The 22,309-nt window shown below is 49.2% G+C and overlaps 2 protein-coding genes across 2 annotated transcripts; one reads left to right on the plus strand and one right to left on the minus strand.

Moving 5' to 3' along the window:
* Positions 1 to 4,285: 4,285 nt before the first annotated feature.
* ANKRD54 (ankyrin repeat domain 54) lies at positions 4,286 to 11,554 on the minus strand. Its single transcript, XM_014964311.1, has 8 exons — positions 11,317 to 11,554; positions 10,868 to 10,915; positions 8,900 to 8,998; positions 8,425 to 8,496; positions 7,970 to 8,017; positions 7,721 to 7,845; positions 6,746 to 6,853; positions 4,286 to 6,067 (listed from the first exon to the last, which is right to left on the minus strand). The coding sequence occupies exons 1-8, from the start codon at positions 11,537 to 11,539 to the stop codon at positions 5,993 to 5,995; spliced, it is 798 nt and encodes a 265-aa protein (XP_014819797.1). The 5' UTR covers positions 11,540 to 11,554; the 3' UTR covers positions 4,286 to 5,992.
* Positions 11,555 to 11,879: 325 nt separating this feature from the next.
* Positions 11,880 to 21,922, plus strand: EIF3L (eukaryotic translation initiation factor 3 subunit L). Its single transcript, XM_014964165.1, has 13 exons — positions 11,880 to 11,990; positions 12,085 to 12,133; positions 12,259 to 12,469; positions 13,041 to 13,120; positions 13,439 to 13,500; positions 14,875 to 14,944; positions 15,651 to 15,724; positions 16,792 to 16,963; positions 17,218 to 17,372; positions 18,208 to 18,378; positions 19,364 to 19,861; positions 20,831 to 20,911; positions 21,662 to 21,922. The coding sequence occupies exons 1-13, from the start codon at positions 11,958 to 11,960 to the stop codon at positions 21,698 to 21,700; spliced, it is 1,695 nt and encodes a 564-aa protein (XP_014819651.1). The 5' UTR covers positions 11,880 to 11,957; the 3' UTR covers positions 21,701 to 21,922.
* Positions 21,923 to 22,309: the final 387 nt, after the last annotated feature.

Genomic DNA, 22,309 nt, shown 5'->3' on the forward strand with positions numbered 1-22,309 from the left:
GGAGCTGGTCCCTCCCTTGTCCTTCGACGCTCTCGGTGCTGTAGGTGTTGTAGGGCAGGGATGGGGGACATCAGGCAGCAAGGGGCTTGCAGAGCTGCGATGTGCGTGAGCAGAGCCACGAGCTCCCCCCCTCACCTTATTTCTCTTCTTTCCATCCCCTGCTTCTGCTTGCGTAAATCTTCCCTTATTGCTTTGTCCTGCCCGCTCTTAAAATTCCCAGGCGACGTGGTATTTCTAAGCTGCTGCACGCCTCGCTAGAGCTCGGCTCCGAGGACACCACTTTCCCCGTGCGGGGACCAGCCGAAGAGCTGTGCTGGGAATCTTTTTCCATCCGAGCGTTTGATGTTGCTCTCTGCACCTTGAGCCTCCCTCATCTCCTGTCCCTGTTTCTGACTCCTCCGGTTCCTTTCCTCTGCAGCCTTTCGGCAACGTGCCCAGCGTGTTTTGCCCCCCTTCCCATCCTGCAGCCGCCCTTTGCATGCGATGCCATGGCTGGTGGCCAGCTCGCGTGGCCACAAGCAGCCTCCAGGTAACAGGAGTGTCTATCTATCTCATCTGCATCGTTTCGGGGGGTGAGGCCCCACTTCACAGCCCAAAGCACTGGTGGGAGAAGGGACCAGCAGTGGAAAGCGGTGGTGCAGCACAACCAGACGCTGCCTGTTCTTGCCCGCTTGTGGCCAGGCTGTTGCTCACCCCCGATTTGCTCCACCTGCTCCTGGCTTGCAAAGGGAGTGGATCACGTCAGGATTGACTGCTGCATGTTGGGGTGAAGCCTAAATGAAACAGGACAGAGAAGACAGGGCAAAGACCTGGGGGAGAAGGCATATTTAGCAGGGCAAGTATCTACAAGCCCTGGCTCCCATCCCTAAGCTCTGCCTGGTGCTAAGCCCCAATTTTGGGGAGCACGTGAGCAGAAGAGGCAGATGCTGAGCCCGGCTTGGAGAGGCTCTGGAGCCAGAAGGGAACTCCTGTCTGCCCAGTAGCAGGGTACACACTCCAACTGGGTTCACAGCTTGAAAGTAGAGGTGAAGAAAAGGTGTCATGTCCTTGATAAGGAGCAGAGTTTAATTACAGCTGAAGGAGCTTGATTGCTGCTTTCCACGCAGCCTCCTCTCCAGACTGATTTGCATTCTGCGGTCTCCGCTCCCAGCTTCTTGCCTTAATTAATGACTTCTTGCTTATATTTTCTTTTCTACTTGTCATCACTCAGGCTGATGTGCTCAGCTTTAACCTTGCAGAAGCCGGTTTGCCACCGAGCTGGCACAAGGCACAGGGGACAGGAGAGGCGAGGGCAAGTCAGGGCTTTGCGGCTAGTGGCCAGCACCAGCTCCCCTGCAAGCCAGGCACAGTTACTTTCTGCAGAGCAATTCAGTCCTGCCAGTTGTGTGCCAGTTCTGGCAGCTGGGCATCTCCCCAGTGCACATGTCATGGACCTGGTGCTGCTGGGAGGTGCCAGACCCAGGTACCGAGAAGTTCTGGCAGCACTGGTGAGGGTTTCTCCTCTCCACAGACACACGGGGCTGGGGGAGGCAGAAGCCCAGGGTAAGCTCTTAGAAGGATGTCTCCTAACACCCTGGCAGGGAAAGAAGGGCTCAAGTGCTGCCCTTGTGCTCCTGGGAGCAGGACCCTGTAGAGACACTCTGCAAACAGCCCAGACAGAACCGCAAACGCACCTCGTGGCAAGGCCAGAGAGGTGACAGTGTGACAGGGGTGGTTAGAGCACACAGCACTACCAGCTCTAGGGAGTTCTGCTTACTTGCTTTTGGGTTTAGATGCTGGTTCCTAAGCCATGGCCAGCCTCAGCAGGGGGCCAGCTGATTATTTTAATTCTTCCAACAGCCACACGCTCTCTTCCCCTCTTGGAGCTTTCAGAAAAGCCCAGAAGAACGCTATCTGCCATATCTCCTTTATCAGCTTCCTAATCAAAACCACTGGCTCTTCCACCTAGTCACCCAGTGGGCCCTGAGCTGCCCTCCATCACTGGCCAGGCACAGCGCACAAGGAAGGCATTTTTCCTCAAGTACCTTTCCATGATGGACGAGATCTGTCTTGCTCTTGGAATGAGCGGAGGAAGCAGATGAAAGGGTGGGAGGTTTGCCAGAGATACTTCATGGGGCTTCTTCAGCAGCACAGATAATTACAATGATGGATCTGGAGTCTGCTAGAAAGGCAAAGGTGGAGGAAGTAATAGAGTTCAGATGTTGGCTCAATACCCTGGAGTTTAATTATTTCAGCTGCTGAAGAGTGGAACAGATCCTTGATGTTTGCACATACTGCAGTGAGCACATCGCATTGGCTTGCACAGGCGAATGCCCACCTCAGAGAAAGGCTTTTTGCTTAGCAGCAGCCATGCAGCCTCATTGGGAGGCTTTTTGGGGGGCCTGTTGCTTCTGCTGTGGGTCCTTGGTGTGAGACACAAGCAAATTTTCCAGTCTTTCTTGGATGAGCCAGATCCTCAACCCTGGGTGGTTTTGGTGGCATCTTGCAGCACAGTTCAGTGGTTCAGTGGCCAAGGATTCAACTCAGCACGTCACTGCGGAGCCGTGCCCTGAATCCAGGAGGGGAAATGGAGCTTAGTTGAAGGCCAAGCAAATGGGGGAAGCAGGGCTCTGGGTCAAGCCCCGGTTGACATGATGGCCCCGAAGAGCGGGACTCACCACTGCTTGGGAGAGGGACCTGGGATGTGCGTTTGATTGTGTAGCACAAGGGAAATGAGAAGGTTGGATTGAGTTTAATGGCAAAATTAATAGCAGAGGGAAACCTGTGCTGTTGTCTCCATTCTCCGTTACTGCAGCAGACACCTCTGGAACAGGCAGAAACGCTGCCACCAGCCTCACACCTATGGGTCACGCAGGGAAAGCTGTGGCCTGGGATGCAAGGGCAGGGGAGAAGCTGCTGGGAGAGGCCAAAGACTCTAGGCCAGGAGCAGGAGAAAAAGCAAACAGTGCCAGCGAACAGCTCTTGGCACAGGGTGAAGCCACGCTCTCCTCCTCCCCTGGAACCTTTTCTTTCCCTCCCCAGCACCCAACTCTCTTTTGAGATACAGCTGCTGAGCACGGCAGGGTAGTCAAGGCTTTGGCACCGACAGCTGACACATAGAAACTTAAAACTTTTCTCAGCCCAGTGCCAGACACCTGACGTGGCTCTCAGCAGCCCAGCGCTTTGGCCCCAAGGCAGGACAGCAGAACTCACTGCAGTGATTCCCCCACGCTGCTTTTTAATGCCTCTGAAAACCAGGTCCCCCTTTTCTCTTTCTTACCTGGCGTCACCGCTAAAGCAGCAGCAAAACTTCCTGTAAGCCTGCTCGTTTTATTTGCCACCGTGGGGGTCTCCGGGGGGCTGCCAGCGCTGCCTCACCTCCCACAGAGGCAGCAGAGCTGTGAAAGCAGCCAGTTGCTGCACCACCCCCGCCTTTCCACTCCCAGCCTACGCTCAGGAGCCGTTATGAAAAACTCCAGCACCGGGCAAGACAAAGACCTGGAGAGCCGTGGACAACATCATCATCACGTGCGCTCAGGCTTAAAGCTTGACTCTGCATCCCAGCTAGATGCATTCCCGGTTTTGAGGCAAGCTTCCAAGCTGGACAACATCAGCAGCAAAGGTAACTGCAGCAATAAAGAGCATTTAAGCCACCTGCTCTTTGAGCATCGTAATGGTCTCCTCAGCAACAAGGCTGTTGAGTGCAGAAGCGTTGAGAGATGGATGTTATGTGGACACCAAGACTAGGCTGAGAAAAAACAAGTAAAGACTAAACATGAAGGACACTCGCTCCTCACACAGGGACCATCCTGGAAATGCCATGCCCTACCCTGCCCAGATGTTTCTCCCCAGCCCCTCATCTGTCTGCTGTCTCTTCCAGCCATTTCACCTGGCATGGGGCAAGGCACCAGCTCAGCTGCCTTCTCCCCACCAACTCCACACTTACGCAGGAGCACAGGCTGGGCAAGGCTGCTTCTCCTCTTTGCAAAACACCCCATCTTCCAGCCTGAATCAACCCCCTGGAGATTCTCTTCCCTCTATTTGTACGGTTTCGCAGCAACTAACTAGATTGAAAGTTTGGATTTCTTGGCTGTGGGAGTCAAGATCAGAAGGTGAGTCAGCAACCGTGTGTGCTTCCATCTGCAAACAGCCTGGTGTTTGAATTTAAACAACTTCGTGTTGTCACTTCTAATTTCAGTACCGGGTATCAGAGTAGCAGTCACCCAGTCCAGCGCTGCGCCTGGGGCCTGGAACATACTTAAACAAAGAAGAATGAGCTGCTCTGAAAAAAAGGAGAGAACTTGGCTGAGTCTGAAAAGGCTGACAGGGTTTTATTGAAATTCAAAACACAAAAAAAAGGTCAGATTGTCTCCCACTCCCTCGGTACCCTTCCCATCCAGCACACCGTAATGAAGTATCAGTATTCACAGTGACAGCTCCAGCCAAACCACAAGCCAGTGAGTCCCAGTCTCCAGCAGCACCCCACGGGTGAATCCATCTAAAAGCCATGCCTATTTCTGGTATCTCAGCTTTGAATGTGGAGGTCCACGTAGTCTTTTCCCGTACAAGAGGCCAGGTATTGGAGAACGTGCTGACCTGAAGGTCTCTGAAGAATGCTCCAAACTGTGGCTGCTGCATGGTTAAGCTGAATCCTAGGAATGGCACTTCCAAACTGGTGGAAGCTGTGGGATAGGTATCACTACCAGCACACCGTCTGGTACACAGGTGGGAACTCGGATTGCTACCGCGCATGTTACTGTCACCTTGCTGCTATTTGCACCCTACCGACAGGATTTTATGGATCCCTGCTCCCAAACAAAGCCATCTACATCTTTGTTACTAACCACAGCGGTGCAGAAGCAAGAAATTAGCAGGGGCAATTCCCTGCATTCTTCATAACTGCATCACTTCAGGCTCCCAGCAGAGGTCATCACTCGTTCCTCAGGCTGCACCAAAGGTCCTGGAGCAGCACTTCTCCATGGCAAGCAAGAAAGACAGTTATGGGTCAGCTCTGGGTTTGGTGCTGCTGAGGCAGCCGTAAATCCACCTCCATCCCAGCCCAATAATACGGCTGAGTACACACACCACCTACTACTGCAAATGGACCTCTTGTCCAAGAGGGTCAGTAAGAGGAAACACCGAAGTCAGTTACAGTGGGTGTTTCTGCAAGCTGTAGATGTCTGCCTAAATCTGCGCTAGGAGTAAGTCACCCCCCAAACCCACATCAGGCAGCTCTGAGCTGCTAGCTGTCTAACTGGGTATTTTTAGCAAGTTTTTCCATGTAGTATTTAAGCCCTCACTTGCAGCTTTGATTTGAAAAACCAAGGCCAGCGAAAGCTGTTGGTCTAGTGATTAAAAGCTTTGTATCCAATTTGTAACCAGACAGATTCTCTGCCCTCTGACCGCGGGCTCCGGGGAAGGCTGGGATTAAGCCTGGGTGGGCGTTTCTCAGGGCGGTGTGTTTGTGCAGCTGCTAACGTGCAGAATTCAGCGCGTGTTCTCCTCGCAGCACAAAGCCTTCTGTTGTCCAAAGCACCCGCTTTCTCCCCCGAGCAACCGAGTACTGCGGAGGTGGCTGAAGGTGCCTGTTCCAAGCACTTCTGTGACGTTGGCCAGCTGCTCAGTGCACCAGTCAGGGCTGGTGACCGCACGTGGCATCAGCCACCACCTACATCAAGATGAAGTGCTTAGGAGAAGGCAGAATTATCTCAGGAACAGGTATCCTATTCAGTATCAGCCCATCTGATAAAAAGAAAAGCAGCTCTTTTTTTTTTTTTTCCAAAAGTCTTAGCTGCAGCACTCTGTCGTCTCTGTTGTCCAAAGCCTGCTGCCTCCCCATGAGGCAGCTGTGGCAGCACCCACGGGGACAGTCTGAGCACCACTGGAGAGCAGATCTGGCAGGAACGGCCGCTGGCAGCAATGTTCATTCAGCGATCTGGGAAGCAAGCTTCAGCTTCCTATTTTTCTCAGTAAAGCTTCTCCTGCTGCATCAGGAAGATGACTTGGAAGCCCTTTACCTCTTCTCCATCTTCTGCATCTGCAGGCTGAGTGACGTGAAGCTGGCCAGGAGGTCTGTAACTTCATCCACCTGACAGAACACAGTTGGCTGTTAGGCAAAGGAATGCAGATGTGCAGTCTCCCACCACCACAGAAGAAGACCCTATGCAGAAGGGACCATCCCAGCACCAGGACTCCCAGTAATGCCTGCGCTGAGCTTACACTGGGACAGGACCCCTTTGGTCCCACAATTGTGGAGAAGGGCTCCTCCTGTCCTCGTGATCAAACAAGTTCTAATCAAAGCAATGGGAGCTCCTCCCTATTCCTCAGGAGGCTGATGCTTGACCTCCACTTCACACGATTTAGCCAGTCCTTAAAATAGAAGCATGTTCCTACCTTAACCAGTACTCAACAATGGTATCAGGGCTGTTTCCTCTAACCCAGTTTCCAAGAACTAATCTTTTGTAGGAAAAAACCCAAATAGGCCCTCCAACCCTGCGTGGTTGTGCTGATCCTGACTTTAAAATGCTGTGATCTCAGCCCATCTGATCTTCAGCTTCTCTGCTAAGCTGCCAGACACAGTTGCACTTTGAATTCCAACCCAAAGAAGTACTACGAGTCATCATGTAACTTGCCCACTATACCAGATTTGAGCAAAAACGCTTCCATGACCGTCTCTTCAATGTCACCTTGCTCATGCACTTGTGTTCTCCTGAACACAGAAGTCACAACATGAGCAGGTGAGTCACAGTAGCTCAACGCTGCCTACCTCCTCCTTTGTGCTAGTCATCTGCAACCTGGAGCAGAGGTCATCCAGCTGTTCCTTTTGCTCGTGCCTCCCCAGACGTTCCAGGTATTCCCGCAACATCTGGATAATCTGAAACCAACAGGCATAAGAGGCAAACATCAGACAGCTGCACCAGGCTGGGATTTTTTTATAGAAAAAGTAAATTGCAGTTAAATTGCCAAGCACAGCCTTGACGCTGCAGTACGTGGCAGAGTACATGGCCCAGAGAGAAGAAAAAAAGCAAAGCAACCAGAGAGCACTAATGGCAGCATCAGAGCCCCATGAGTCACCAGAGGTGTTGATCAGCCACAGATGAGTCATGATCCCTGTGCCTTGTTGAAGAATAGGGAAGAGAGATAGGTCCAGCTGAAGCAGCAGAAGGCACCAAGCTTTTCTTTATGGCTAGCTTGCTTCCCTCACTGTGAGGAGTAGGGACTTCCTCCTCTGGCAGGATGTGCTTGTGCACTGAGGATGAAAATTCTTGTGGCTCCTATAGAAGCCTCACTTTGGTTCCTGAAGCCAGGTCCACACCTCGTGCATTTGTGATGCAGCCCCGTGACCTCTCTCCTACCCCATGCCTCCAGGTATCGGAGCAGGGCAGACTGCACTAGGAATGCAGAGTCCCTGTTGGAGTGTGTACAGCATGGCTACAGCCCCATGCTGTGGTCCCTCTCTTGCCAGAAGGCATGTGTGTTACATGGTGGTTGAAGAAAAGAGAGTGCTTCATACAGTCTGAGAATTAAGGCATTCAATGCATCTTGGCCTACCAGAGCCAAGAGAAGTCCTGCAAAAATTCAGAGTAGTGGCTGGGAAAAAGGAAGATCTCTGAAAATAGAAGGAAAAAGTCAAACTCTACCCAGAGCAGCTAAGAGCCTACAGACAAGTATTTAAATAAAGGGAGCAGGAGACTGCCAGGGGCTGCATCCCCTTACCAGATCATGGGACTGTGTCTTTTACCTGTTTCACTTCGAGGCGTACGGCCTCCAGGCTGTGGGAGAGTCCTTCCTGCAGGATGTTTAGCTTTGATTTAGCGAGGTGCAGCGGCGTTCTGCCAGCTCGATCCAAGGCATCAACTCTGGCCCCTGCAAGATCGATGAGCAAGGACAGAAAGTGAGGTCTGTCTTCAAGACTTGGTGTCCCCGGGAAGTATCAAGAGGGGCAGGGCAGGAAAGGGACAGGCTGTAATTGTTATAGAGGAAATGTTACCTCCGCGCAGCAGTGTGGTGATGACAGGAACGTGGTTCGTGCAGGCAGCTGGGGAGGGAAAACACAGGACACACAACTCAGAGGTACTAGCAAACAACAATGGAGTTTCTGCTCAAGCCTGGAGCTTGCTGCTGCTCAAACAGCTCTCCGCCATGAGAAAGAGGAACAGCCCAACTGTTAAGGGGAACCTCACACTCAAGACTAGGTATTCTCTCTGGAACAGAAGACATGCTCCTTGGGGCTGGCAGAAGGATGGAAATTGATTTTCTCTACCTCTGACCCTTAAACCTTCATAAGAAGTGAAGCTAATGAAATGCAAAGAGTCCCTCCTAGGTCCTTAAAGCTGAGGATGCATACTGTGATGCACAGGAAAGGGGAAGGTGGAGAGGAATGGAACGGCAAGGCAGTGCTCACCTCACCTCTCTGTATGCAAAGCTCATCTGTGTGGCACTTACCCAGGTGTAAGGGGGTGTTTCCCAGCCCATCTCTCTGGTTTGGGTCAGCCCCGTGGTCCAGAAGTAGTTGCACTGGAAACAAGGAAACAGAGCCACGTCAGTCCCTTCCCTTTCCCCCACAGGTCAGGTCCACACGGCAGCCATCAGGCTGCTTCTGTTCAGCTCATCAACTACCTCTCAGAAACAGGGGACAGAGGTCCTTTCTGCAGCACAAAGCCAGGCAGTGTCACTGCCCTGGGCTTCCTGAGGGGAAGAACTGGGACTAACAACATCCTTCGGCACCAGTACAGCCCGAGAGCAGGGAGCTGCTGCTCCCCATTCAGCAGGGGGACACAGCAAGCCCTGGAGCCAGAGTTCAGCTGGCAGCTTTGCCACAAAACACATGGAAAACATCGATCTCTGCCACAAGCTGAACCAAAATAAAGAGCAACCTTCAAAATCTTCACCAGAGAGAATCTGGATGACACCCACTCACCGATGTGATCGTTGCCATTGCAGGAGGCAAAATGCAGGGCTGTCCGGCCTTTGTCGTCTGCGGCACAGGGGTCAGCTCCATCCTCCAAGAGTTGCTGCACTGACAGTGCCAAGGGGAGAAGAAAGCAGGTGAGCTGAAGGGGCACCTGATCAGAAAGGGGTAGTGCTACCTGCTCTTCTGCAGTTAGATACAGGAAGCAGGTAGGTGAGTGCACTAACCTGCCAACTACATATCCTCAACCCTGAGGAAATGATGTACTGAAGAAGTGAGGTAGTGAACAGCCCGAGCAGCCATAACATCATCTACTCACACTTGTTCCCCCTGCTTTTACACCCAGCTACTTCTTCAATGCCACCACTTCTTGTAACCTGAACTATCTTCTTTTCTCAGACAAGAAGGAAAAATCTGCTCATGCAGAAGACAGAGAAACTAGTATGACTCTCCAGTATTGAGTATAACAAAGGCAAAGAGACCAGTAAAGTCTGAAAAGATTAGGGACATAAAAGTAGCATCTACAGCAACACATGTAAGGGCACCTGTACAGGCTATTACTCCTGTTGTTTTGAGATTATCCTGATATACTAATCAGTGTGTAAAATAAAGCTCATTCCACAGCTGTTAAAAATACTGACAGATTTGCTGTATTTTGAGGTCTTTAATAGCACAACCTGCAACAGTGAAGACTGACCAATATCAGAGACAAGAAACTAGATATCTCAGACCACTGAAAGTCCCCATTCGTCTCAGCTTCCAGAGATCAAATTATGGCCACATTTGAATTTCTTCCTGTACACCTGCTGCTTTAAGTGTGGTAGAGAAGTGAAAGGAACACCTGAAAAGATGGAAGTGGCATTAATGGGGAATGTTTGACAGTCCAGATAAAAGACAGGGAGACTGACAGTGTCACCAGTGAAAAACATTAAGGGGGAACGGTTTATCTAGATCCTTCATTGAAGCGTGTAGGAAATGACATAAACTCTCCCACCCAGTGCCACCACAAGAAAGAGCAAACATTTTTACTTGTTGGTGAAGAATAAATTCATCATCAGACACTTCCTGAAGTTGCAGAGTATGCAAAACACAGCAGGACTGTAAACAGGGGAAGCTGCGTATCAAATACAGGTGTAAAACTCTAAGATGGACTGAAACCGAGACTTTCATAAAGCCTGATTCTTTCATTTTTCCTCTTGACTTGGTGACTGAAGCCAAGCCTTTCTCTGTGACAGAGCTCACTTTATCCATCAGTTCATGAAACCAGCTGTATTGTGGAGCCAAAGGGTAAAGCATGCCAGACAAACCTCTGTCCTGATATACAGGGAGTTTCTACACATCAAACCAGTCAACCAGTTTCCAATTCTGTTCACAGTATGTCCCAATGAACAGTTAAGCCAGCACAGCTAAGGGGACAGTATAGTCTAAGGAGGGACAACAATAAAAGGCAGATAATACAGGCCAATATTGCTGCTGGATACTTCATATCAAACCCCACCTAATCTACAGTGCAGAGAGGTAAAGGGAGTCACAGATAGGCCAGGAGCCTTCTCTAAAGTCATTGTGAGAGGCAGAGTCCAGCACTCGTTCTGGTTCTGATCTACTGGGTCACACCATCTCATCACACAGGGTACAGCTTAGATAATCCTAACTTTTCCACCTTACCACAACACTACTGTCTTACTGGGTAAAAGTCACATATCAAAAAAAGCTGGAGTAGTACAGGACTGATTTAGCTTGAGGCAGCCGGAAAACTAACACTATGAACTAAATGCAGTGAAAAAGTGAGTATTATAACCAGCTTCTCTCTGCTCAGAGAGCAAAACAAGGCTCCTGAAAAGTAGTTTCAAGATTTACAGCATCTAAGGCACCACGTCTGCAAACTATCCGCACCCCCCTCCTCTCCTGAAATAAAGGTTCTTGACAAAACTGCCCTTCCAGAAAGAAGTTCCAAATAAGACTGGCCAGAATTCTTACCTGTGTCCAGGTCGTTGCTATTGGCAGCTTCACGCAGCCTTTTCAGAGCTACGGAGAAAAGAAAGCGATCACTGGAAAGCACAGAGGAAAAAGGAGAGTTTCCCTACTGGAACAGCTCATCCCGGCGCTCGATACAAGGTGCAAAGGCCCTGGTGCTGGCTCAGCCCAGAGAAGGGGAAGCAGGAGATTAAGATGCCAAGTAAGAAGCGCTCTCCTTGCCTCTTCCTGAGGCTGGCCAGGGGCTCTCCCATTCCTGACAGACACCCTCCCCTGGCAGGAGCAAAGGTGCCTTCCCAAGCCGTCCACCGAGAGATCCGACCTCCTGCCAGAGGCCCAGCACAGGGGAAAAGCCAAAGTTTTACCGGCTCCCCAGATCGCAGCCTCTCCACCCTGCCGAGGCCTGGCCGGCAGCACGGCGAGAGGCTGTCCCCGCTGCCCCCCCCGCTCACCGTGGCTCTCCTTCCCCGTAGGCCCCAGCCGGCGGTGCAGGCGGGCGGCCCTGCGGAGGCGGCGGGCCGGGATCTTGCCCGCGGGCTCCTCCCGCTGCCACACGACGTGCAGGTAGCCGAGTGGAGCGTCCGCCGGCGGACCCAGCGCCAGCCCGGCCCCCGGCTCCGGCTCCGGCCCCGGCTCCGCACCGGGCGCTGCCGCGGCCCCGCCGCCGCCCTCCATTCCCTCACGGGCCGGAGCGGGAGGGGTACGAAGGGAGAGAGGGGCGGGAATCGGCCCGTCGCTATAGCAACGGGGCGGCCCGGGTCCTCTCCACCAATAGGAGGCGCCGCACCTGGGTGGGTGCAGCCAATGGGGAGTTCGAGAGAGCGGATAGAAGAAAGGCGAGGAGAGAGGCGAGGCGGGCGGAGGAGGCGGTGCCCAGGAAGGGCTGACGGGCAGGCGGCTGCCCAATCAGAGCGAGGAGCGGGCCGCATCAGACCTATTGCAGCTCTGACGGCTGAAGACGGACAGTTGTTTTAACCAGTGGAAGGGCGCAGCGCCCTCATCCACGGCCTCAGCCTGTTCCGCCCCTGGTCCCACCCCCTCTCTTCCGGCCCGGCGTTGCTGCCTGGAGCCCTTTCCGTGCCGTGCCGCCGCCATGGCCTACCCGGGGGAGGACTACGACAACGAGGTGCGGGGTGGGGGTCCCGGGGCGGCGGGGGGGAACCGGAGGGCGTCGGGTCTGGGCCGTTCGGGGGTGACCGGCTGCCTCCCTCTCTCCACAGGGCGCCTACGACCCCTACGCCTACTCCAACGACTATGATATGCACACGGGTGAGTGCGGGCCTGGGCCGCGCCGCCGCGGTGGGCCCTCGGGGCCTGCTGGCCCCTGGCTGGGTCCATCGGACCGGGTCCGGCGCCTGCGGCAGCCGCCTCACTGCTCCTCTTTCCCTCCTCAGGAGACCCGAAGCAAGACCTGGCCTACGAGCGGCAGTACGAGCAGCAGACCTACCAGGTGATCCCCGAAGTGATCAAAAACTTCATTCAGTATTTTCACAAGACGGTCTCGGATCTCATTGACCAGAAGGTGTACGAGCTTCAGGCCAGCCGTGTTTCCAGTGATGTTATTGACCAGAAGGTGTACGAGATCCAGGACATCTATGAAAACAGGTGCAAAGCTGTTCTTCCCACAAGGGGGATCACTGTTGGAACTGCGGTGAACTTTTAAAAGGAAAGGCTGACTAGCTGTCTTGTTCCCAACCTGAGCTTTCTCCAAAATAGAGTGTGAGGTTTGATTTGATCACCGGGGAAAAAAAACCAGGCCATTGATCTAACAGAAGTCTAAATAAATTGTCATCTATCTGAAAGAAAATACCAAGGTAGTATACTAAAGTACTAGTACAAGGTAGTGCTCGTTAGGCAGTTTACAGAGAGCTGTGAGGTGTGATTGTTGTGTCTTTTCTCTACTGATACTCCCACTTGTAGCTGTGCTAGCTTACCATAAGGGAAACGCAGAAGTAACATACACAGCTGTTCCATATTTCAGGGATAAATTAAAAAAAAAAATATTATAGCTTAGTTTGCCATTTTAATTCTTTGGTTGAACACTGGACTTACTAAAAGGGGATGGTAGTGGTGTTCTACTTTCACGAAGGCCAAGGCCTATATATTGTGATCTCTAACTCCAATGCTGTTGTACTGAGAAGTGGTTTATAATATCACGTGTGTCTTTATTTTTCAGCTGGACAAAGCTCACAGAAAGGTTTTTTAAGAATACCCCATGGCCAGAGGCTGAGGCTATTGCCCCTCAGGTTGGAAACGGTAAGTCTTTTACTTTTTCTTTGCTTGTCAGAAAAAGGAGGAACTAAATTACTTTTGATACATGAACGCGGTGCACCCGTGGTGCACAGTGTTGCTACCGCCTGAGTAAGTCATCTTTGTTCACTCTGGCAACACTTTCGATAGATGCCTGGCAAGAAGTCAAAAACTGAAGGAATTACCCTTTTTTGTGTGTGTGTGTGTGTGAAGAAAACATCCCTTTATTACTACAGCAGGAGGAGCACCAGTGGCATCTGAGAGATCCAGTTGCCCAGGCCGTGTGGCTTGCTAATGTCAAGTTCTGTCATTTTTTTTTTCCAGATGCCGTTTTCCTCATCTTATACAAGGAGCTGTATTACAGGCACATCTACGCCAAAGTCAGCGTGAGTGTTTCTGTTGGTTGTGTCTTCCTGTTGGTTGCATGCTGGCTTCGCCATATCATAAAACTTGCCAAATGCGGTGGCTGTCCCAGCATCAGTGCTTCCGTAACTTTTGCAAGATGGGATTGGAAAGGTGTATGAGCTATAATTGGAGAAGCTTTATTCTTGCCTTTTTTTAGTTTAGTAAGGATGCGCTGGTTGCTGAAAAGCAAGAAAGACTTGATTATCTTTCTGAGGCTCATTAGCTGTCTCTTCAAGCTGGATTGTAATGAGTGTGCAGGTTTCCCTGGCAGCTTATATGACTAAGAAAACCTGCTCTGAGTTTTCAGGCAGCTATTTTGTAAAAGTTTGTTACTGACACCAAATGTTACTGAGTTAAAGAAGATGGAGTTGTTGGGAAGGAACTGAATTTTCTTCTCGATAGGGCTGTATGTCAAGACCTATAGATCAGTTGGTTTGGTCTGCTTCTTTGTGGTTCTTTGTTCTTCAGATTAGCAGGTGGATGGGAGGGGGTGTTAAAAGATGATGGTGCATTATTTGTAATTAAAGAAACACATCAGGTCAAAGTGCCTTGCATAGAGGGAAACATTGGGCACTGTAAACGATACTGGAGAAGGAAACAAAAGCAATAATGGTCTGTAAACCAAACCAAAATAAACCCTACTTTTTATAAGCTTATTTGAAGACACTGAGAAAATCACAACAGTACTCAGTTGTTTAAGGAAAGAAGCTGAACAGGCGCCTGACATGGGCTAAATGAGTAATAACTGTAATTTTGGTGTGGACCAGAGGGTGGAGAAATGGAGACTTTTAAAAGGCTGCTGTATTGAGTCAGGCTTTAACAGGAGAGACCGGTTTCTTGAGTTGTGTTGTTAGTGGTTCTCAGACTGCCCTCGAGTGTCTCCAGGTGAAACAAGGAAGATGATTCTAGGAAGAATTGATTCCCTACTGTGTTTGCTGCTCTTTCAGAGCATTTAGAAATACCATCTAGAAGCAGAACTTCAATCTATTAAGGCCTCTCATGAGGGGAGGAGGAGGGAAAGCTGTTGAAGGTAATAGGAAGCTCTTAAGTCTGGACAGCAGAGAGTAGGACAAGGAAGGTTAATGCATCCTCTTCAGAGAAGGTTTGAATGCTTGGTCATCCTGGGAGAAGTTACCTGTACATGAAAAGTCACTGCTATTCTGTGGGACAATAGCGATACAATTTCAGGAGTTCTGGGTGGTGCTATTGGGTGTCCTGGATGAACATTGGCTTTAACGTTTCTGAAATAGACCCTCTGCTGCTGTGACTATTGACTGTCCTTCATACGCTGTTGCCCATAAAATCACTCTTGCCTTGCTTGAAACTAAGCAGACTGTACTGACTTCTCATTGCAGGGGGGGCCCACGCTGGAGCAGAGATTTGAATCCTATTACAACTACTGCAATCTCTTCAACTACATCCTCAGTGAGTTGCTGCAATTCATTTCTGATTTGTGAATTTTGGAGAGGAAGAGCGGGTGTAGAGGACAAAGCTGGAAAATGGGTCAGAAAAACTGGAACATTTGTTTATAGCTCATATAGGGAGAAGTAGTCTTTGAGCTTTCTGTATATTTGAGTTTGTTGAATGAAGAGCACTTTACAATCGTGCATATAAACCCACAAAAAGCACAAGTAGTTTCCAGTGCTTTCTGTAATACTGTAAAGAATAAAACTTACTTAGCTTTCTGCCTTGCTGAGAACTACTTCACCTATCTTTATTAAAAAGCAAAATGAAGCTGTAAGTTAGAGAGAACTTGCAGTGTTTCACAATTGTTTACTGTTGTTGACTCCTCTTGGAACAAATTTTAGTGTTTGTGACTCCCTGCCAGACTTCTTGGGGAGGATAGGTCATTTAGGATAAATCCCTACAATCTGTGCAGCTTCTGAGAATCACTGCTGCTGCGTGGTCATGCTCTAGATATTACACCGTGCACATTCATATTCTTTAAAGGTGAAGGCAGTTGAGGTAGCCAAAGCTACGTATTGCTGCCATACTGGAAGCTTTATTCATCTGCTGCTGCGTCTCTCACTACAGGGAAGTTCTTGTGTTCTTTAATTTGTTTGTTCCTCCAGTGCTGCCGCTGTTCTTGCTCAAGGTATTAATTTCATCTGTTACTCCTGTTCTTCTGCAGATGCTGATGGCCCTGCTCCTCTGGAGTTGCCCAACCAGTGGCTCTGGGATATCATTGATGAATTCATATACCAGGTACATGACTATAAGACTGGGCCGTTTTGAGATGGCCTTGCCTTTATTAGTGCTATACTTCTTCCATCTCTTTCCTCTTTGGGGTTTTCATAGCTAGGATACTATTGCAGGCCAAAAAACTTTGGTGAGCACTGTTATTCCTGGGTCACCACATAGATGAAGTAGTTGTAAATGCACAGATTTTTAAGTTACAGGGAGCTCTTTAGGAAGTCCTGGACTTCTACTGATACATTTTTCAGTTGCTGCTTGGGGGATTATTATTTTTTTTTTAAATCACCTTCATTTCTGCCTGATTTCAGCAAAGCAGCCTGACTGAAATCTGCTATAATCACAAAGACATTAATAAGATATTTGTTCAAACTAGTTTTATTGTGTTCTATTGTTGTACTTTAGGGTTTTACTTTAGTTTTGCATTTCTTAGTCAGTAGGGTCTTTATGCTTCCACCAAGAGATTGGTGACCTGATTTGAAATCTATGGTCTAGAATCGTGATGTTCAAAAATATTTTCCCCCTTATTTTTCAGAGTGCAGTAATACAGATCTCAAATGCTACTGTTGGGTGTTTTGGTTTGGGGTTTTTTTTTTGGTTTTTTTTTCCTGTAGATTGCTATTTCCCTAACTTTTTATTATAGAGCTGCCTGGAATTCAAGCACAGTCTTCTCAGGCTTATATGAAAAAGGATGCATGCATATTTAGAAAAAGATGTGTGTATATGCATATGTATCTTATGACTTTGTCATTCTCTTTGCTAATTGTTCAGACAGCAAATTTCTGTTTAGTTGCCTGTCCTAATTGTCTAAGAGATCCTTCTCTTCTTCACTCTGTTCTTTTTTTTTTTGCCTTTTCCTCCAGATTGTCTCAGCATTCTATCAGATTTTCCCTAGGTGCTTTAATGGGGGTTTGATTTGTTGTTTTGATTACCAGGTGGCCTCAGACAAAACTCTTATGTTGTTTCATGCAACTTGTAGCTTATTGTAATGCATTTGTGATCGATTTGTGAGCTTGGTGCGCTTAGCTGAACATCTCCAAACCAGGTTTGCATCATTGAATCTCTGCTTCTTCCTGTAGTTCCAGTCTTTCAGCCAGTACCGCTGCAAGACAGCCAAGAAGTCTGAAGAGGAAATTGATTTCCTTCGTTCCAACCCCAAGATCTGGAATGTCCACAGTGTCCTTAATGTGCTGCACTCTCTGGTAGACAAATCCAATATCAACAGACAGCTGGAGGTCTACACAAGTGGAGGTGAGCTACCTGGGTGATGCCTAGCAAGACTGATGTCTGTGCTGCCTTGCCTTGATTTGACCAAGCTCTATTAGATTTGTTTGGGAGCTGGATCAAACCCTTAATCAGTGGATGGATTGAGTGGGAAGAGGGAAGAGTGAGAAATTGCAGTGATAGCAGTTGAGGTTTTAATCCTTTTACGTTTAAACATGGAGGTGTGAAAGCAGAACCCGCTTCCTTAGAGGAAGGCATCACTGTTCCTTTTCTTTTCCTAGGTGATCCCGAAAGCGTGGCTGGGGAATATGGTCGCCACTCCCTCTACAAGATGCTGGGCTATTTCAGCCTGGTTGGGCTGCTGCGTCTGCACTCTCTGCTGGGGGATTACTACCAAGCAATCAAGGTTCTGGAGAACATTGAGCTCAACAAGAAGGTAATACAACATATTTTAAACCCTTCGTTGGAGTTTTCCAAATGCCTCTGTTCAAACATGCTGGTGAAAGATTGCCATAATGAATATTCCAACTGAGGAGCTGTTTGTGGCTGTTGCAGTCATCAGGAGTTTGTTTATAGGTTAGCTGGCAGAAGTGTCTAGTTCCACACGTTGTGTGCATTACACATCTGGAGCTTTGGCATTAAACCAAAGCACATGGTATTGCCTGATGCTGTTGGAGCACAAATGCCTAGTTTTTTCAGGAAGTTTGCCATGTTGTGCAAGGCAGTGTTGTGATAGGGAATATTATTTGAACTGTAAGAGGTAGCATGGTGGTAGGTAGCTGAACACATTGTTACCACCTTGGTTAATGGCTCATTCTTACATTTTGGACTCCAGTTCTCACTGTCTCCATTCCCACCTTGCATGTGTTTGCCCTGGACTCGCGTGCCACTTGTGATAACAGTGGTTAATAAAAGTCCAGCTGTAACAGTGGCTTCGCCCAAGGCTTGGCACAGATCTGTGTGTGCTGTCTGGCACAGGGTGTGGAATGGAATAGAGGGAAAGGGAACTGAGCAAAGCAATATTAGGCACAGTGCAAGAGACCCCTGCTTGCAGGAAGCTGAAACGGGAAAACATAGAAAATGGGATGATCTAGTAAACAGTGAGGAAGCTGCTGCAGGGGTGGGTGGGAGGTTAGGTATTCTGAATTAACCTTCTTTTTTCATTTGGGATGGGAGTGACGGTTGAGGTGGCTGGATTCTGGGTAATGAACTATTTGGATAAAACATGGTTGTCTCCTCTCTAACATAGCCTGTTGATTTTTCCTTCAAAGAGCATGTACTCCCGGGTGCCTGAGTGCCAGGTGACCACGTATTACTACGTGGGCTTCGCGTACCTTATGATGCGGCGTTACCAGGATGCCATACGTGTCTTCGCCAACATCCTCCTCTACATCCAGAGGACCAAGAGCATGTTTCAGAGGACAACCTACAAGTATGAGATGGTAAGAGATAGAATAAGTCTAGGCTTCCCAAAAGGAAAGGCTGTTGTCTTCTTTCCTGCCCCTTCTCTGTCATCTGATAACTTACATCTAAGAGTTCTGCCTTATTTTCTTGGACTGTGCTGCTGGTGGTGACTGGGGATCCTTTGATCTCTTTTGCTACATTTGCAATATTTCCCCTTAGCTTTGTTACTCGTTCCTTTGGTTGTTTACCATGCAGTTGCCCTGGCTCCATTTGCTCTCTGTCTTTGCACAGTGTTGTTAATGAATATCAGCTGCAAATGGTACTTTTGTTGATGTTTCTTCAAACCCAGTTCTGTTCCTAGTCCAGTCCTGCATTTCAGGCTACTGCCATTATCGGATATATTTCCATTATCAGATATTCATTCACAGGCTGTTTAACTCAGAACGGCTGGAAAAAGCTTCTGTCTCTTTCTGCCTAAGCTGTCTCTGGTGTCAGTTTTATTCCCTGCTGCTCCTGTCTCCTCTTCACCCTTATGATTAATTTCTAGATACAAACTAACTAGCCAAATCCTGCCATTCTTAATTCCATGACACTTCAAAAGTTTGGTGTGTCTGTTTCATCCCATGCTCAGATAAATCTTCCTTCTCAGTCTTTTCTTCCCTGGCCTCCCTGGTAACTGTCCTTTGTCAGGAGATGGCTGTTAAACTGTCTGGCCTTTCCATCTCCCTCTGCACCGTTTTTGCACCAAAGCAGTCAAACTGGCTCTGGCCATCCAGGTTCTCCGTGGCTCTGGATTCACTCTGTACTTTACTCCTGTCCAGACCTCTCTTCCATTGATGAGAGCCCTGATAGGGCATTCATCAGCTGTGCCCAGAGGCACTGTTGCTTTGTGCTGTTCCCCCTTGAGCATTAGGACCTCTGGGTAAAGGGTCTTTTATCTGTGAAAACACAGCTTCCAGCTCTCCCCTACACCATAAAGCCTGGGCACAACAACGTTCTAACAGGTCCTCTTCTCTGCCTCAGATTAACAAGCAGAACGAGCAGATGCACGCGCTGCTGGCCATCGCCCTCACCATGTACCCCATGCGCATAGATGAGAGCATCCACTTGCAGCTGCGAGAGAAGTACGGGGATAAGATGCTGCGCATGCAGAAGGGTGACGCACAAGTCTATGAGGAGCTCTTCAGTTACGCTTGCCCCAAGTTCCTGTCCCCTGTGGTGCCCAATTACGACAACGTGCACCCCAACTACCACAAGGAGCCCTTCCTGCAGCAGCTCAAGGTCTTTGCCGATGAGGTTCAGCAGCAGGCCCAGCTCTCCACCATCCGTAGCTTCCTCAAGCTGTACACCACCATGCCTGTGGCCAAGCTGGCCGGCTTCTTAGACCTCACAGAGCAGGAGTTTCGTATCCAACTGCTCGTCTTCAAGCACAAGATGAAGAACCTCGTATGGACCAGTGGCATATCTGCCCTGGATGGAGAGTTTCAGTCTGCCTCTGAGGTCGACTTCTATATTGACAAGGTTGGTATCTGCCCCTTGCTGGCTAGAAAATTCCTTCATCCAGGAAATTCTGGAAGTGGCAGCACCTGGTTTTGTTCCAGTCTGTGGGAAACATCCCTTCCTTTGCCACAGTGAAGCTGTAGTCCTGCTTAATAGAAATACCAGTGGATAAACAGTGATGGGATATCACAGGCAGCTTTGGGAGTTACTGTTCTTGGATAACAAAGGTCCTAAATATCTTCCCCAGGACAGAGGGACCCGTTTGTCATTATTCTTGGGAGGTGAGAGTTGGGTGACAGGTAGTGCTGTGAGTGTGTCAGGTGGGACTGTCCGCTCAGTAGGTCTCCTCCACACCTCTCCTTTGCTTGACAAAGCAGGGATCTTCCTGGGTTACAGGTCCATTTTTTACTGGAGCAGCATTTAGCTTTCTCTGCTCTAGGAGGATTCTAAGGGTATGATCCTGTCACTATCCTGCCTCTGGAGCTCCAGGCAGCAGAAAGCATAGCAAAGAGTCTTTTAGGACTTAATTTCCAAAGAAGATAGCAGTAACCATTAGGTTTCTTGCTAGAAAGACCAGGTTGCCCCTTGTTCTTGGTCCTTAGAGCAGACCTTTTCTTGCAAGGTCTCATGCTGTGTCTCAGCCTAGCTCTCCTGGTAGATAGCACAACCCTTAGCTGCTGGTAGAGGGAAGCAGAGCATGAATCGGGGTTGGGACTGTCAAACTGAGAAAAACAAAGGGACAAAACCAGGCAGAGCATACAAGAATGTGGGAAGTGAATACATTGTGAATTTGGGACCCATCCCAGGCAAGGGTGTAGGGAAGGCAGCCCAGAGAAGTGAATGGTCGCTGTGGGGCTAGCACAGATCAGGTATATATGATGCTGAATCAGGGCTAGAGTGAAGACCCTTTGATTGCTCACCCTTTGGCAGTGCTTGTTCTCTCCCTGCTAGAGCAGTCCTTTTCCTGACCTTATGCTGTTCCCTCCCCAGGACATGATCCACATCGCAGACACAAAGGTTGCTCGACGCTACGGAGACTTCTTCATCCGCCAGATCCACAAGTTTGAGGAGGTGAGGTTGGGAGAGCTGTGTAGCTCTGTAGGAAAAGCGGGGCAAGCACTGGGCTGTGCAGACCCTGCAGGAGATGTGCTCAGTGAGACAGCTGTGTGATGCCTTGCTGGGGTGACTCCCACCAATTCGAGGCACTGGGTGAAGGCAGGTGGTTTAAGCAGCAGCTGCTGGCCTTTGAAGAATGGTATGTTTTTGTGTGAGAAGTGCTTGTTTGAGCCATAGTGGGAGAGGAGGAGGGTTTTACTGTCCTAGAGCACTGGCTCCATCGTCCCTAGACAATCGTGGTGTTCCTTTCAGTAACACAACCAAAATCCTATCTCTACCTTCATAACTACGGCTCTAGAAAGCGGCCTCAAAGGTTCCTGGAGCGTAGATGACTTCAGTGTTGTGCTGAGCTGGGAGGTGACATTGTCACTGCTCTGCTCTCCCGACAGAGGCTGCTGCGTGCTGGAAACTCAGGCAGCAAAATCCTGAGAGATGGGGACTTGAGCAATACAGGGTTGTGATAGCACTGCTGGAAGTTTGCACCCTTTCTTCTCCCCACATCTTCCTCTGCTGTCTTGGAGAAGAGGAGGGAGTTCTACTAGTTCCTCTTCTATTTCACACACTGCCTGCCCTTGGTGCAAGAGGTCTTTTTGTCAGAGAGTTGGAGAGGAAGGAGTAGAGGCATTGGATAAAGGCTGCTGAGGGGAACAGTAGTGTATGTCAGTCATTACATGTTTTTCTGACTTTTGCTTTCTCTAATTCCAGCTGAATCGAACCCTGAAGAAGATGGGCCAGAGACCCTAAGACTTCTGTGGCTGCAGTCATCGGCCTGAACAGAGAAGTGGGTGGGAGAGATTACTCTCTTTGTGGTGAGGGAGGGGAGCTCAGGGTTCTGGCATTTCTGGAATCTCCTGTGACTCTGAAAGTTTTTTGTACTTAAATAAGCAAACTCGTTTGGCTCAAACTGTCCTACAAAGGACAAGACATCTAATAAATGAGCGGAATTTTCCTGGTGAGCATTCAGTATCTGATGTACTCATTTTTCCTCTGTGGAAGAATATGGTTGCATCTGGAGACGTGGGCAGCTGCTGTTGGTTTGTGCTGTCTTTGGTTCATGCTGTTGCAGGTGACAGTGGGGAGGAGATCTCTTTCCATGCTTTGTAAAGGCACTGCATGCAGTGAACGGGGAATGCTGCAGAACTGATGAACAGGGAGAAAATTAGCTGTTCCACAGTGTTTCCACAGGATATGGAAAGAGATGCAAAATAATATTATTCCCCTTAGCTCTTGCTCCTCGCATTGAATACAGTGAAGCTGTAGTTGCTTTCCTAGAAGGTTCTGTGCCTAAAGTGCCTAGAAGGCATTTTTGCCTTCCCACCGCTCTTTTTTTTTTTTTTTTCTTTTCCTCCTCCC

Source organism: Calidris pugnax, unplaced genomic scaffold (genome assembly GCF_001431845.1).
Source record: "Calidris pugnax isolate Ruff unplaced genomic scaffold, ASM143184v1 scaffold44, whole genome shotgun sequence".
NCBI lineage: Eukaryota > Metazoa > Chordata > Aves > Charadriiformes > Scolopacidae > Calidris > Calidris pugnax.

Coding starts and splice junctions, on each gene's coding strand:
- ANKRD54 (XM_014964311.1), bottom strand. CDS start 11,539: ATGGAGGGCGGCGGCGGGGCCGCGGCAGCGCCCGGTGCGGAGCCGGGG. Junction 8,497..8,899: donor CAATGGCAACGATCACATCG/GTGAGTGGGTGT, acceptor CCTTGTTTCCAG/TGCAACTACTTCTGGACCAC. Junction 7,846..7,969: donor CACCACACTGCTGCGCGGAG/GTAACATTTCCT, acceptor TCGATCTTGCAG/GGGCCAGAGTTGATGCCTTG.
- EIF3L (XM_014964165.1), top strand. CDS start 11,958: ATGGCCTACCCGGGGGAGGACTACGACAACGAG. Junction 12,470..13,040: donor CAGGACATCTATGAAAACAG/GTGCAAAGCTGT, acceptor TTTATTTTTCAG/CTGGACAAAGCTCACAGAAA. Junction 14,945..15,650: donor TCTCTTCAACTACATCCTCA/GTGAGTTGCTGC, acceptor GTTCTTCTGCAG/ATGCTGATGGCCCTGCTCCT.